The sequence below is a fragment of the Ostrea edulis genome, chromosome 2 (assembly GCF_947568905.1).
Source record: "Ostrea edulis chromosome 2, xbOstEdul1.1, whole genome shotgun sequence".
Taxonomy (NCBI): Eukaryota; Metazoa; Mollusca; class Bivalvia; order Ostreida; family Ostreidae; genus Ostrea; species Ostrea edulis.
Window position 1 is genome coordinate 65,289,069 of NC_079165.1, and position 15,766 is coordinate 65,304,834.

General features: G+C 36.6%; 1 protein-coding gene across 2 annotated transcripts; it reads right to left on the reverse strand.

The window, feature by feature from the left end:
* On the reverse strand, window positions 1-15,533 carry LOC130052323 (von Willebrand factor D and EGF domain-containing protein-like). Of its 2 annotated transcripts, XM_056156822.1 has the most exons (21): window positions 15,313-15,533; window positions 9,843-10,229; window positions 9,632-9,688; window positions 9,304-9,557; window positions 9,048-9,140; window positions 8,819-8,963; window positions 8,353-8,543; window positions 8,143-8,219; window positions 7,686-7,755; window positions 7,376-7,576; window positions 6,905-7,137; window positions 6,626-6,761; window positions 5,906-6,017; window positions 5,641-5,810; window positions 5,291-5,553; window positions 5,090-5,195; window positions 4,792-4,900; window positions 4,593-4,676; window positions 4,123-4,166; window positions 2,020-2,137; window positions 1-314 (listed from the first exon to the last, which is right to left on the reverse strand). In XM_056156822.1, exons 1-21 carry the CDS (start codon window positions 15,347-15,349, stop codon window positions 130-132), a joined length of 3,072 nt encoding a protein of 1,023 aa, XP_056012797.1. In that variant the 5' UTR covers window positions 15,350-15,533; the 3' UTR covers window positions 1-129. The 2 variants fall into 2 exon arrangements, with proteins under 2 accessions (XP_056012797.1, XP_056012796.1); XM_056156821.1 differs by lacking the exon at window positions 4,123-4,166 and having other exon boundaries at window positions 4,549-4,676.
* Window positions 15,534-15,766: the final 233 nt, after the last annotated feature.

Genomic DNA, 15,766 nt, shown 5'->3' on the forward strand with positions numbered 1-15,766 from the left:
ATTTTTATATTTCATTTATTAATGTAAGAATTCCAATTATAATATATGAACATGCATGTATATGTTCTTATTCATTTGTTCTATATGTACAACTGTGTTTTATACATTAGAGGTGGAAACACTTCACTATTAAGCTGGTGGCGGGAAAAGTCCCGGATTCGTGCCGCAGAGTGCCTTGTTGTTACAGTCCGTGCACTGATTAGGTTGAATTTCCCCACACTGACATCCACCATTTTGGCAGCATGCGCAGTCATACACATTTATGTTGTATGGGCATCGACATCCAGAGAAGGTAGCCGTGTAATGATCCACCTCTACAACAGTATTTCATTGGAGAGACACACACAGACAAATAATTACCGTTGACTAAAACAGATTTGCCAAGCTTATATCCCGAAACGGATGTTAAGTAAACAGAACCATGTTGTGCATTAAATACAAGTCCACCAGGAATATTTTGTGTGCATGTGATAGAAAATTTCTATAAACCTACGTTTCGGCATTTATTATTTCACCTAATATTCGAAAAACTAATAATAACACCTATTCAATATAGGTGATATCATATATTCTGATTCTGAATAAATTCTTTAACTTATTCCAATAGTTGATATCGTCTATTTGAATAAGTAATATCACGTATTTTTCTTGAATTGGTGACTGAAGGTGACACCATTTATTCAAATACTAGTATGCGATATCATCAAATTAAAATGAATATCAGATATCAATAATTCAGAACCGGAACATGTGACATCAACTTCTTAAATTGGTAATATCACCTTTTCACAATATCTTCCTCTTCAATTGTCTTTATTCTACACTAACCTTGCTCTGTCTTGTCTTGATTTCTATGATAACCTTGCTCTGTCTTGTCTTGATTTCTATGATAACCTTGCTCTGTCTTGTCTTGATTTCTATACTAAACTTAATGTCTATGATAACCTTGTTTTGTCTTATTTTGATTTCAATGATAACCTTGCTCTGTCTTGTCTTGATTTCTATGATAACCTTGCTCTGTCTTGTCTTGATTTCTATGATAACCTTGTTCTGTCTCGTCTTGATTTCTATGATAACCTAGTTCTGCCTTGTCTTGATTTCTATGATAACCTAGTTCTGCCTTGTCTTGATTTCTATGATAACCTTGCTCTGTCTTGTTTCGATTTCTATGATAACCTTGTTCTGTCTCGTCTTGATTTCTATGATAACCTAGTTCTGCCTTGTCTTGATTTCTATGATAACCTTGCTCTGTCTTGTCTTGATTTCTATACTAAACTTAATGTCTATGATAACCTAGTTTTGTCTTGTCTTGATTTCTATGATAACCTTGTTCTGCCTTGTCTTGATTTCTATGATAACCTTGCTCTGTCTTGTTTCGATTTCTATGATAACCTTGTTCTGTCTCGTCTTGATTTCTATGATAACCTAGTTCTGCCTTGTCTTGATTTCTATGATAACCTTGCTCTGTCTTGTTTCGATTTCTATGATAACCTTGTTCTGTCTCGTCTTGATTTCTATGATAACCTAGTTCTGTCTTGTCTTGATTTCTATGATAACCTTGTTTTGTCTCATCTTGATTTCTATGATAAGCTTGCTCTGTCTTGTCTTGATCTCTATGATAATTTTATTCTGTCTTGTTTTGATTTCTATGATAACCTTGTTCTGTCTCGTCTTGATTTCTATGATAACCTAGTTTTGTCTTGTCTCGATTTCTATGATAACCTTGCTCTGTCTTGTATTGATTTCTATGATAAGCTTGTTCTGTCTTGTCTTGATCTCTATGATAATTTTATTCTGTCTTGTTTTGATTTCTATGATAACCTTGTTCTGTCTCGTCTTGATTTCTATGATAACCTAGTTTTGTCTTGTCTTGATTTCTATGATAACCTTGTTCTGCCTTGTCTTGATTTCTATGATAACCTTGTTTTGTCTTGTTTCAATTTCTATGATAACCTAGTTCTGTCTTGTCTTGATTTCTATGCTAACATTGTTCTACCTCGTCTTGATTTCTATACTAACCTTGCACTGTCTTACTTGATGTCCAGTTGGTAGTGGACACAGATGGATCACACACTTGGAATTTGTCGTTCTGGTCCCCATGACGATAGCACACGCCATCAATAAAACAACTGTTTGGCTTTTTACATGGAAAAAAGATAAACATTTTAATAAACGTCATGCTGAATGACAGCGAATCCAAATTTATCCCGGATGGTTGATTGGTTATGCATTTTTAAAATCTAGGAATAACGCGGATGTTTCACATCGATTCAAAATTACTTTCAAGACGTGGTTGTTACCAAGTGATAGCGAAAGCCCACTCTTTGTTCCTTTCTTAAATTAAATTTGCCAAAATAAAAGATTAATTTATAAGTTGGAGACACAGAAATCTGAACCGTTTCCCATGTTACAAAAATCAGATTTAGTGTTTCAGGTGTTTGATCTTGACGCCGTTTACTTATCAAATATTTGGATTTAAATTTGGTTGTTTTAAACATAGCATAAACATGCATCTCTGCTATAAATTTTCATGCTTGTTTTTCTCATTTCCAAAGCATTGAGCGCATGGAAAATAAGAATATCTTTCCAGTTTCCAACATCTATAACAATCTATGAGAAAATTTATATATATGCTCTCGGTCATTACGGTAAGGACAATTGCATTCTCACCGGTTCTTTTCACATGCAAAGTTTTTCTCTTTGGAGGCATGGTGAAATCGAGCAGTATGCAGTTTTAAATGATGAACAAGACTGAAGGACAAAGAACGCGATGGGTTGTTAAAGCTCTCGAGTCAAGACAGGATTGCACGCTCAATGCACGAGCGCGCACTAAGAACAAGATGAGGACGAAGTGAACTGTCTCTGGTTGGGGTGATCGGGTTAAAATCTAGTTAGCAGGAGTTGGAACTAGTAAGAACGGATGTGAACGTCTTGAAGACAAGGAAGAACGGGCTTTATCTGATTATGGACGGGCTTCGATTGCTTGGAAACGGCAAATTTACCTGATCTGAATTTGATATGAACCGATTGTGGATGGGGTACAGACGATATGGACGTATTATATTGTAAGGATTGTTTATAAACAAACTAGAATCGTATTGTAGATATTTTCTATTAACTCTTTACACATTCAATTCCAGACCACAAGCCGTTTTACGATTTTAAAGGACAAGATAATTCGTTCCGTAAACGAGTTTGGTGTGATGGGCCTTTCAGATCTGAAATTACATGCATAATCCAGTATATTAAATTTGCGAAGGTTGATATAAACGATCCGAGACTTAGCGCCGTAAAACAGAAACTATGACAGAGCATTGTAGACAATTTCAGCATAATATTTTGAATTTTTGTGCACAATTCTATAAGCCTAGTACTAGTATTAGGAACCAACACCAACTCCGATTATTATTATATCCATAATGTAACTGTGATGTCATCAATATATTTAAACCTGAAACACAGACAAATATTACGAAAAAATGACGTAATAACAATAAAGAAAATTCTCAGAAAGTGAAGCACCGGATATCCATGCCGGTACATTAAAAGCTTTAAACAAAAAGTTGTGAAAACCATGATATGGTGCTTGTCTCCAGAATGCTTTGATAATCAATATGCATATAATTATGTAAAAGAAAAATATCAAGAAAATGTATTTATGTTGCGATTATTGTCTAATCTTAAAAATCCCGAAATGTGTAACTCCTTGTATACTTGCAATGCGTTAACAAAAGTGCACGAACCTAGTAATTTACATCCGCTGCGCTTTGCTCAATGCAATTGCAATATTTATGTTCTGTGTACAGTTAGACATGAGACTCATTAAACAGAAACTTACATTCTGTGTGCAGACACCCGCAGCTGTACCTTCCTTACAGTAACCGTCCGCGACATTAAACAGAAACTTACATTCTGTGTGCAGACACCCGCAGCTGTACATTTCTTACAGTAACCGTCCGCGACATTAAACAGAAACTTACATTCTGTGTGCAGACACCCGCAGCTGTACCTTTCTTACAGTAACCGTCCGCGACATTAAACAGAAACTTACATTCTGTGTGCAGACACCCGCAGCTGTACCTTTCTTACAGTAACCGTCCGCGACAATAAACAGAAACTTACATTCTGTGTGCAGACACCCGCAGCTGTACATTTCTTACAGTAACCTTCCGCGACAATAAACAGAAACTTACATTCTGTGTGTAGACACCCGCAGCTGTACATTTCTTACAGTAACCGTCCGCGACAATAAACAGAAACTTACATCCTGTGTGCAGACACCCGCAGCTGTACATTTCTTACAGTAACCGTCCGCGACAATAAACAGAAACTTACATCCTGTGTGCAGACACCCGCAGCTGTACATTTCTTACAGTAACCGTCCGCGACAATAAACAGAAACTTACATTCTGTGTGCAGACACCCGTAGCTGTACATTTCTTACAGTAACCGTCCGCGACATTAAACAGAAACTTACATTCTGTGTGCAGACACCCGCAGCTGTACATTTCTTACAGTAACCGTCTGCCACAATAAACAGAAACTTACATTCTGTGTGCAGACACCCGTAGCTGTACATTTCTTACAGTAACCGTCTGCCACAATAAACAGGGACTCTTGACTGTAGTGCTGCCCATCTGAGGTGACGGAGACTTTGAAGCCCTTAGCACTTAGACCTAAATGTACAAAAAACTTATCACAATTAGCTATTTTTCAGATTGAATAAAAACAGACGACAGATTAAACATTTGACCAGATCTGAGCATTTTACTAGAGCGTATATACCTGTACCTTTCATGACATTACTTTCAGGAATGGGGCACTGCATCTCTAAGAAACTGAGAAACTCGCCGTGATATTCTGTTGCTGGACCAGACTCCACAGGTGGCCCCTCAGACAGCTGTCATACAGTAGAGAATTCTTTTTTAAAATTAATATAAAAACTCACGCAATAGCAATCTTACTAATATGTACAACATGTATATAATATATAGTTGATAACACACGATCAAACATAAATTGCATTTACATGTAGCTTTATCGCATCATTATCAATGTTGTTATTGAAATACTAAATACTTTTGCGTACATCGACTGGTGTAACCCTGCAGGAGAGACTAGCGGAATCCATGATGTTGTCAACAATAACGTTAGCTTGTCTGCAAGGGCGTGCCCTAATGTCACATAGACCATCTCTGCAAAGACAAGAGAAGGACACATATGGAAACAAAAATCAATATTTTTTGCCATACGCTTTATAATAGTTATCATTATTTTCAAAGTTACAGACCCTCTTATCCGATGAATTTGTGGGGAAACTCCCTCTTTAACAGAGCAATCAATTGAAGTGTATCCATGGTGACAGTGGCATGTGCCACTGACACAATTTCCGTTTAGTGAGCACTGATTCGGACAGCCGCTGATTGAGGGATTTACAACTGGGTCACCATTCACATACTGAATGTTTGTAGGATCCTTTGCTAGTTCATTGTAACAAGTACTATCAAAAGCGTTCATAACAGCAAGCCTGAAGGCATCGGCTGAATCAGCGTACTGCAAAGACAAGACCGTGCATCTGTATAGAATGGTTTGCTTCTAAACTTTATCATAAAAGTTTTTTAAAGAGCTACTTTGTCTCACCTTTATGTCCTCAATACATCCCTCTATGATGTTGTTGAGAATATCTGTATGCTGACATTGCTTGTAGAGGGATGACGTCATGATCGTGTGCCTACACGAACTATTTGCCTGACTCTCCGTTATTCCACTTGCCGTTGGAAAAGTAGCATCTGCATTTCTCTTCAGTCGTCCTGTGTGATTTCAAACCAATTCTATATTTGCGATATCACACTCGATGAAGGTACATGTACAATACATTAATCTTCAGTCAACATGATGGACTTACTTGCTACCATCCTAGGATCTACGGCCAAGTCTCTGTCAGGAAAGTGATCGCTGTAGGAACGCACAGAACGACGGTGATGTGTACCTTTTCCACTTATGAGAGATCCTTTATCCTGAGGAATTTGTAAAATGGAGGAGGAAATGCATTTAACTTTAAAGGGAAAAAAGAGGCAATCAAAAAATATTAATATACGGGATGATATTGTTATAATTCGTTTCCACAAACATATTTCGAAGTTTTGATAAATCGTTGACTCTTATCGATTCACAAAGAGTTATATATCACAGAGTCCTAAAAATTGTGAAATATCGTGTTATCGATAAATACTCGAAACTTCCATTCTTATATACAACACCCGATACCTAAAAGTGTAGGACCCACATAGTGGATACAAGTTAAGATACATTTTTAAATAAATTTCAATACAATTCTAAAACCAATGTGATGAACAACTAGATAAGTTCTAGCGACGACCTGTCCCTTCATTAGGACAAATGAAAACGTTTTACGAATAAGGACACAAATAAAGGGTCTAGCGAACACGGACCACTGAACACCAGCGGTGGGATCAGATGCCTAGGAGGAGTAAATCATAATGTATGACAAGTCTTCCTTCGAATCATTTTCCCCTGAAGGTATCTTTTAAAACATAATTAATCTTGCGGGTAATGCTTTGGATATGGATACATGTACCCATCAACATGGATTTGATTTGCTTACTTTGCTAGGATTTATGGCGCCGTTGCCGACTTTAGTGCAGTCTACGTTCTGTTTACAGGAGCAATATTCAAACTTGGGCGCTAAGTGAGCTTCATATTTTGGAAGTTGATGGAACATACTGGTTCCAGTAGGAAGTCTGAAAGAGAAAATATAACTTCGGTGAGAGGTTGAACAACAGATACTGGTAGTTCAAGGTGCCTAAATTGAACGCTTCCTCAATATCATATACAGAATTACTGAGTTGTGGAACACACTTGCATTCTAATAATAAAAACCTACGTCCAACTCTTTGTGAAATCTGCAACTCTGTTAGGGGTGTAAACTTTTCCATCTCCACCCTTGAGATCGTCTCCGACTACCCCGTTCCAGTTTCCGCACATTCCCTCACTTCCCCCAAAATCATCTGGGGGTGCCTGGATATCCACATTCATGTATGGAAGTTTTTCCTTACCACGTCGGCCAGGGGATATCGCGGTCTTCACTTCGAGTCTAGCTCCCGACGGAAAATTGATCTACAATAACAATTTTAATTAAGTTCATGCATTTCATATCGTCAATTAAACGAACCATTGTTATTGTACTCGTAAATTATATGTTCACTTCATCTTTGAGGATAACAGTACCTACTTGCAAAATAAAAAACTTAGAAAATCAACATTATATCAAATGTCCATATACATGTCAGCAAATTTTTACAACTTGCTGATTTTACCATTTATTTAAGTAAGTTAGAAATATTTTACTGCTAACGTAGAATATTTTTCCAGATTTATCCTTGCTAACAGTCGTTCCCTCCAGAGGGTGTCCAGAAAGATATGATACAGTCGGAGCCTCTATAACACCCGCTCTCTTCTCACACATATCCACTTCCACGATATCATTTCCTTCACGCGCAATGACTGCACAAATGCATGGATGAAGGCTTCCACACGGCCAAGTACGCATTTGAACCTGTCGTTATATGAAAAATTAGAAATAAAATTTTAGGATTGGAAGACAGTGACACAAAGTAGATAGAGTTCTTTCGCATTTACGTGCAAATAGCACCACATTGAATTACCTCAAATGGTCGTTTCTGGTTCAGTGACTTGTAAAGTACCATATCACCAATTCCATATACGTTATAATTCCTTCAATATTTTCAATGAGGATAAATTAGTTCAGGAGAACAATTATTGCTTGTGCATTATATGTTTTATGGACTGTAAATAAAACTCAAGTAAGTTTGAAAGGTATAGGGTATCTAAATGGGAGTAAACAGGATAAAAGGGGGAGAGAGAACTTGAGAAGGGGAAGAAAGGGAACTGAAGGAGGAGGACAGGGAGATGGGAGAAGAAAGGGGCCTCAAAAGGGAATAAAACGGAGAGAGAAAGAGGGGTGGTAGGGGAGGGGAGGCGGCAGTGATGTATCCCAATCCACCTCAGCCCCCATCTAAAAGACAACCATGGGTAGTATGCATATATTTGGAAGTACAACTGTGTATACGAATCTTCAAGTACATGTATATATTTATTTACCTCTTATAATCGAAACCTGTGAAATGTGGATCTCCCCACGGCAGACAATGTCCATGATCCTTGTCCGCTGTACCAATCTGTTCAGAATAAAGTAAATATTCCTGAACCGAAAAAAGCAATCTATTAATTCATTACATCTGTTTTTCTGTATTTCGTGTTTATCTTTCGATTAAGTATTTTGCTGAATTGAGCTTGGTTATTTGCACGTACTGAGATTGGAGTAGCGGTGTAATTCTTCCACATCGGATGAGTAAAATCATAAATTGGCTGAAATCCCACTTCATGGACATGATTGTGGTCTTTGATAAAATCTCTGGTGGCCTTGACCTTGAAAAATGTGGAATACAAACCCGTGACGTTGTCTAGTTTAAGGTCAAGGTGACATCCCGAGAGTGAGGCGTCTGATGATAGAATGTTTAGAATCAAATTTCAAGAACACACCGAACTGTAATAATAAGAATGACAATGATTGTATATATATGTATGGGATGAGAACTAAAATGGTAATACTGTGATCACGACTGAAATCTAGATCGATTTGTACACCATACATGGTGGGCACAATCAGTCCTGGCACACGTTTACAATAGTGCATAGACAAGCTACTATAGGTATAACCACTTAATATTTCAATTTTGTTACAAGAAGATGCATTGTCACGTGACGTGATCCCCACCTGCTGGATTACGTAGTCCTTTTAGTTTCACTGTCAATTTACAGTCATCAGGAAACAGGCTGGTGCAGGGAATGGGAATGGTGGATTCTACCTTAACCGTCTGCTCTGGCCCACCCTCGTCCACATTGATTTTGTCCGGGTTCATCTTTAACACCAAAACATTTCCTCATGATGACAAGAGTTGTATTTACAAACATTTTATAATTTAGATGTACTAAAGTTAGCTCACCCTAATTCCACACCAGTAACCATTGCTACCTAATGAATCGCTAATAATGCCCTGGCCCTTGGAGGGATGGAACGAGGTTACATTGCACTTCAGCTGTGACAGGCAAAGGGAGATGTATTCAAAAGATATACTTTATCATATCCTTAAAGAATAACAACTGTTTTGAAACGATTGAATTTGCAGTAGAAAGGAACAGCGTTTTCTAGTAATTATAAAAGCTTTAGATTTTTGTGAAAGTTTTTCTTCCAGTGAGTACCTCTTTTCCAAGATTTCCCTGTAGCTTCATAGCGTTAAGGTACGCAATTCTGGAATCCCCAGTCAGGACTGTCTTCACAGGGAGTTTCGTATTGGTGTCGACAAGTACTTTGCCGTCCACTGTCCACGTGACTATGAATCCAACATCCGATTGGCCGATAGGGTAGTCAATTCTACAAGGAAAACGAACCTCCTTCGTAGGCGTTACTTCTGGATTTTGCAAGGATGGTAAAGTGGTCAATTTTGGATATAAATCTAAAACGAAAGAGAATATGGCAAATTCGGAGTATGAGTGAATGTTTAATCATCCCAGTGAAGAAACAGTGTACCTGGACAGCTTCCACCAGCAGCGGGTAGACCTCCAACGTCGCAAACCTTTTTATTTCCTGCAAGGAAACAGACTTAAACTCAAGTGAAAATAAAAACATTTCATGATTCTAGTACCATGAAATAAACTTAAACTTAAGTCAAAATAAAACTGCTTCATAATTGGTAGTCAGAAAAGACAATCTTTTACTAAATGACATGGTAACTTTTTACCTGCGCAATAAGCCATGGCGCATGCCGGAACAGGTTGTAAGTAATAGACATAAAAACTGCCACAGTTCTTGACCTGGATGTCAAGGGAGAAATCACAGCAAGTGTGACTTGAACTCCCATAAATATTGGAGCAGGCCTTCCTGTGGACGATACCATCAGCCTGGGAGGGGTGTGAGCCCTGCATCCACAATGGGAAGTGGGTCCCGCAATGGTACTGGGCCACACAGGATGTAGGCATCTCATCATTGTTATCAAAGACGTACCATCCAGCCGTTAGTCCGTTATCACAGAGAAGGTGATCCGTTACCTCCGGTTGGAACTGGCTGCTCCGATGAGGTTCACTGATCAAATTGTGATAACCACGTGAACAAGGATCTTGGGCAAAGGCTTAAAGTAAAATAAAGTGTATTTTATGTGAATTGAAAGATATTACCAAAACAAAAGACCACCCTAGCTTTTCAGTGATTTTGTGAACTACGTTTAACTGCAAACTAATGTTATATATAATATCTATGATATGAATACTCTGAATTCATTAATGATTATTTGGATCTTAACAGATGTCTATCGTATTAAGCATGTGAAGAAAATTTTTGTTTTAAAATGCAGTAGCTTCTTCGGAGTTTAATCATGAATTTAATTAACATACAGATCGATTTTTAGATTTTTAGATACTAGTAGGTACATGTAAGTAACTTAGAAACTGCTCCAAGAACAAAATACTTGGTTATCAAATTGGGAACTTTTGTTTACAGTCTGAATGCTGAGGCCACATGTGACGGTCAGGGTAAGTAAATAACGAGTGAAGATTATACAAAATAAAAAAGGGAAGATAACAAAAGTGATAAATCTCATCATTCCTATAAAAATACAGGATCAAAAGTAGGGCAAACGCAGATCCATGGTCATACCAGAGGTAGGATCAAGTGAGTAGGAGTAAGCACCCCCTGTCGACCGGTCACACCCGCCGTGAGCCCAATATCTCGATCAGGTAAATTGTGTAATCCGTAGTCAAAATAAGATGTACATATCGGCCTAACAATTGGTATGAAACACGTCAGACAGCATTCGACCTAATGACAGGTTGTATGTGCAATTTTGATCATTATAACGACCATATAATTTACGAAGAGCTGACTTTAAACTAAACTGTTGAACCCCTATAATATCAACTCTTTCAACAATAGCTTGTTTCGATTTCAAAATTGATCATACGTAAAGCATGCTTTTGCGTATATAATCAGTTGAAAAACCATAAGCACCATATGCAGGCGACAATGGAATATTGCTATTTGAATATAGGGTTATTTTAAAAATGAGTTGGGATTGTACAAAACAAGAATGCACAGAAATTACCATGGACTATACTGAAAATAAAAGCAATTTTCGTTTGTTTCCATTCAATACATGTTGGGTTTTTTGGCATTGCATCTTTTTTAACATTACATCTATCGTCGATGAATCAGATTCCCTAGCTCAGAGACCCAGTATTATACTCGAAATACGATGAGGACTCTGCATCCCCCTAAAGCTGGTGTATTTCCAAAAGTGTTCTCCAATAACTTTAAATCAAACAATGTATTGTCAATATTAAATATGTGTTTATAATTCTCGAACAAAGACACACAAGTGACCTTTCAAATCAATATAAAAAGCCATATTAAAAATATGAATGCAATGAATGGGTATGGCGTGTGAATGTTGCAATATTATGCAAATCTTGATAATTTAAACAAGATTGTCGAATGTATCGAATATAAATAACAAGATTATTGAATATAAATCAAGATTTATCGCATATAAATAAAATATTTGCATATAAATATCAAGATTATCGAATATACATCAAAATTTTCGCATATAAATACCAAGATTATCGAAGATAAATCAAGATTTACGCATAATAAACATCAAGATTATCGAATTGAAGTATAAATCAAGATTTATGCACATAAATATAAAGATTATCGAATGCAGATTAAGATTTACGCATATAAACATCAAAATTGTCGAATATACGAGGGCTGTTCTATATTTATAGGTTATAGACTTTGTATGGGAAAATATGACGACCGAGTTTTTTGGCGCGTAGACGGACCGAGCTTGCGAGGTCCGTTCGCGATAAAAAACGAGGTCGTCATATTTCCCATACAAAGTCTATAACCTTTTTATTATATACTTTCAATTTCATTTAGAAACTAACAATAATTTTATTTTTAACAATAACTTTATCGGTTTAACTGAGTAAAAGATGAAAAGCACGAAAAATTTAAAAATTAACGGCGTAGAAATTTGATTGTGACGTAATGTTTGCGGGCCGGAATGTTTCCGGGCATATATCGTGTGATATATGCCCGCAAACTTTTAAAGAAAAAAGAAGAGATGAAATTGAAAGTATATAATAAGTAATGTGTATTGACCGAGATCTCAAAAGCATTCGACTCAAATAGTGAAATGAACTTTACGTCCCTTCAAAGTACATGTATTCTCCGCGGATTGAAATATATAATTTCAATCTCTGAATCCATTTCTGAAATGGAAATCGCCAAGGTACGCTGATTTAGGTAGACCTCTGAGGCACTGACTGATGGCTGAGCCAAGGGCTTGTCGGGACTTGTAACGACGACCAGATAAGAACTTTTTAAGTTTTGGAAAAAGGAAAAAGTCGCATAGGGCTAGATCTGGAGAGTATGGTGGGTGTGGCAAGACGGTAACCTTCTCCGACTTCAAAAATTGCTCCACAAGCTCAGATGTATGTGATGGAGCATTATCATGAAGTAGACGAACATACCTAAATCCTGACACAGGGCGTCATTTATGATAATATTTCTTGAGCCTTTTTAGTATAACATCTCGGTAATACCGACCATTTAACACTTTTGCCCTTCGGCAACGAAACTTGTACGACTATACCATCACTGTTCGTTATCTTCACCTTGCATGAGAAGAATATGCAATAAAGAACCTTCTTTGTGCTTATGGTTCTTTTGGCAACTACAGGCCTTCTACCGTGTTTAGTTAGCCATATTTTGTTTCAAATTTTTCTTACTGGTTCGAAATAGTGAACCCATGTTTCGTCACCAGTAACAATGTTTGCAAATTGTCTTTGATTGAATTTGGGAAACATTGACCAATTGCTTAGTGGTTTGTATTCGTACCCGTTTTTCGGTCATTTGTCAATATATGCGGTATCCATCTTGCAGAAATATTTCGTACTTTCAAAATGAAATGCACCCATGATAGCGATATGTCAACAGCTTTGGCAATATCACGAATCGTGTATCTGCCACAACTTTCAATTATTTCCTTGACTTTTGAGACATTTGCCTTGCCTGTTACAGTCACAGATCGGCCAGATTTTGCTTCATCTTTGACGGACTCTGCGCCAGTCGGAAATTTCTTTTTCCACCTTCGAACTGTCTCATAGGATACATTATCAGACCCATAAACTTCCTCCAATTCAGTAAAAATCTGCATTACCGAATGATCGAGTTTTGTGCGAACTTTTATATTAGCTCTAATTTCTTCAATATTCTCAACCCGTTTCCCAAGCATTTTGACAACAGTGGTCAACGACCGGCTCTATTGAAATGACTAAAAGTTTAAAACTATGTGGAGCTGAAAGTTCGTGTTTATACCGTTGGAAAGGTATTGGGTACAGCTATTCCAGAATATCATCATTCGCGAAATCGTGCAAAGCGTTATTGCGCCGTGGTGCAATACACATTACATATCGAACAGCCCTCGTAAATCAAGATTTGTATAATATTGCAACGTTTTACACGCCATAAATGGATGTCTACTTTGTTTTTCATTATGGGGGACATGACAACAAAGGAAACGTTGGGGTGATTAAATTTACAAATGATAGAAAAATACAGTGGTTACAATACAGAATAAACCAAAGAATATTAACTACAAATACTTTTTTGAAAAAAAATATTAAAATAATCAATCATGACATGTGCAGTTTTTGTGTTAGAGAAAAAGAAACACTAGAGCATATTCTATATGAGTGAAAAAGTGCAGAATTTTTTATATATTGTTTATACATGATTTTTTGAATCTTTTACATTTGATATTGTCATAGATAAGAAACATTTTTACTTGGCTGTTCAGAGAATGAATTGATTAATATCATAAATTTTCATTTGAAACATTATATATATTCTTCTCGATGTAAAGAAAGTCCACTGCTTCTAGTAAAATTTAAGAATGTCTGGATAAATGTATATCATATTGAAAGACACATAGCTCTTAGAAAGAATTACATAGAACAATTTGAGGAAATATGGAAATTGTTTAAAAAAACTGAATGAATGATTTTATATCACATTGTACATGTATAAAAAGATTATAGGCATAAATGCTACATCAGCATAATTTGTGCATGAATATATATTTCTACTGATTTTGATACCAAACATTTAAGACTCGTAGATTGTGCACAGGGTAAACAAAACAACGTAGCCTATGTTGGCAATCCCCCCCCTTATTTTCATGTATTTGTTCAGCAGCCAGAGTAATTTTTCCCTCTATCTTCTTACTCTTTACTTCTATCTTTGGTATGAAAGTCTATCATAAGTGTGAAAGTGAGTGTTTGTGTAAATAGCATTGAGTCCCCATACCCGCTGGTCAGGTTGGAATGTAGGGGCAGTTGTAAAAATCCTGACTAAAAGAATTGAATAAATGTGTTGAACCAGAAAAAGAAAAGAAAAAGAAGAAATAAACTATCTTTGAGTGACCACAATCTTCTTGTCTTAAAAAGAAAGAGGAACAACGATATTTACGCAAGATACCACAAAACAGAAGTTCCCTTTTAGTTCCCTTGATTCATGTACCCCTTCTAGTGACCTCGGCCTTTCAAAATTAACAAGGAAAACCAATGGGTCGCAGCTCTTTATCCTGGTTACCATTCTCAAAAGTGTGCTAAATTCGGCTGCATCAATATTGTAACCAAGCATTTTTAAATTTCTCACTCATGGATTCTGACCTTTCACATTTGACCTTAAAAACGAATAGAAACTTTTTTAAAAATCTTGATCTTATATATTTTTTGTTTTCGCATTTGACCTTGATCTTATATGTTTTTTGTTTTCGTGTTTGACCTTGATCTTATACATCTGAAAACCAATAGGAATCTGGAATCCAGTTCAACAAAAGTTAGTCAAGGACAGCTATCTAAACATTGTATAGTGTTATCTGTATGTTAGATGTGGCTAACTTTTGCGAAGTTAGATCCTGATCTTTATTTAAGGTACCATTCCTGCAATTAAGCTCAATAAACATACGCATAAACTGAAAAGTCATTACGCTTCAACTGTATTGTGTGATGTGATGATAATGAAATAAAACCTTTACTTTACTGGGTATCGCAATATGAAACATTCCTAAGAAAGTACAAACGAATTTTGATACAGTGGAAAGTATTTTGATAAAATGAATGATTAACATACAAGTAACGTCATACCCAAAGCTATGCTTGTGGTCAACAAAAGTAGCTCCATCCCTATGGTCGAGTAACCACGCTCAGTGAAACATGGGCTAAAGCTAACACCAACCACAAAAATACGCGATTTAAGTATCGACCATGTGGTGTTGAACTGAGATTTGGATTTCGTAAAAATAAAACTGACTGGCAACGAAATTTCAGAAAGGAATTTCACCTTTGTTGATTTGGTCTGTGTTAGAACATGTAATGGTGCAACAGGTTGACCTCAATTTTATTTACTCGTGCCATTTGAAATTGTTTCTTTCTTCGTGTTTATTCTTTTCCCTTAAGGATATTTAACCTGATAAGAGAGGTATCAACCCTATATAATACCCTATATTTTTTTTTTTATTTCCCCCCATAGATTTCAGCAAACTTCTAGGGGAATTTTTAAAATTCTTACAAGAAATCAACCTCCTCGCGTAATTAATTT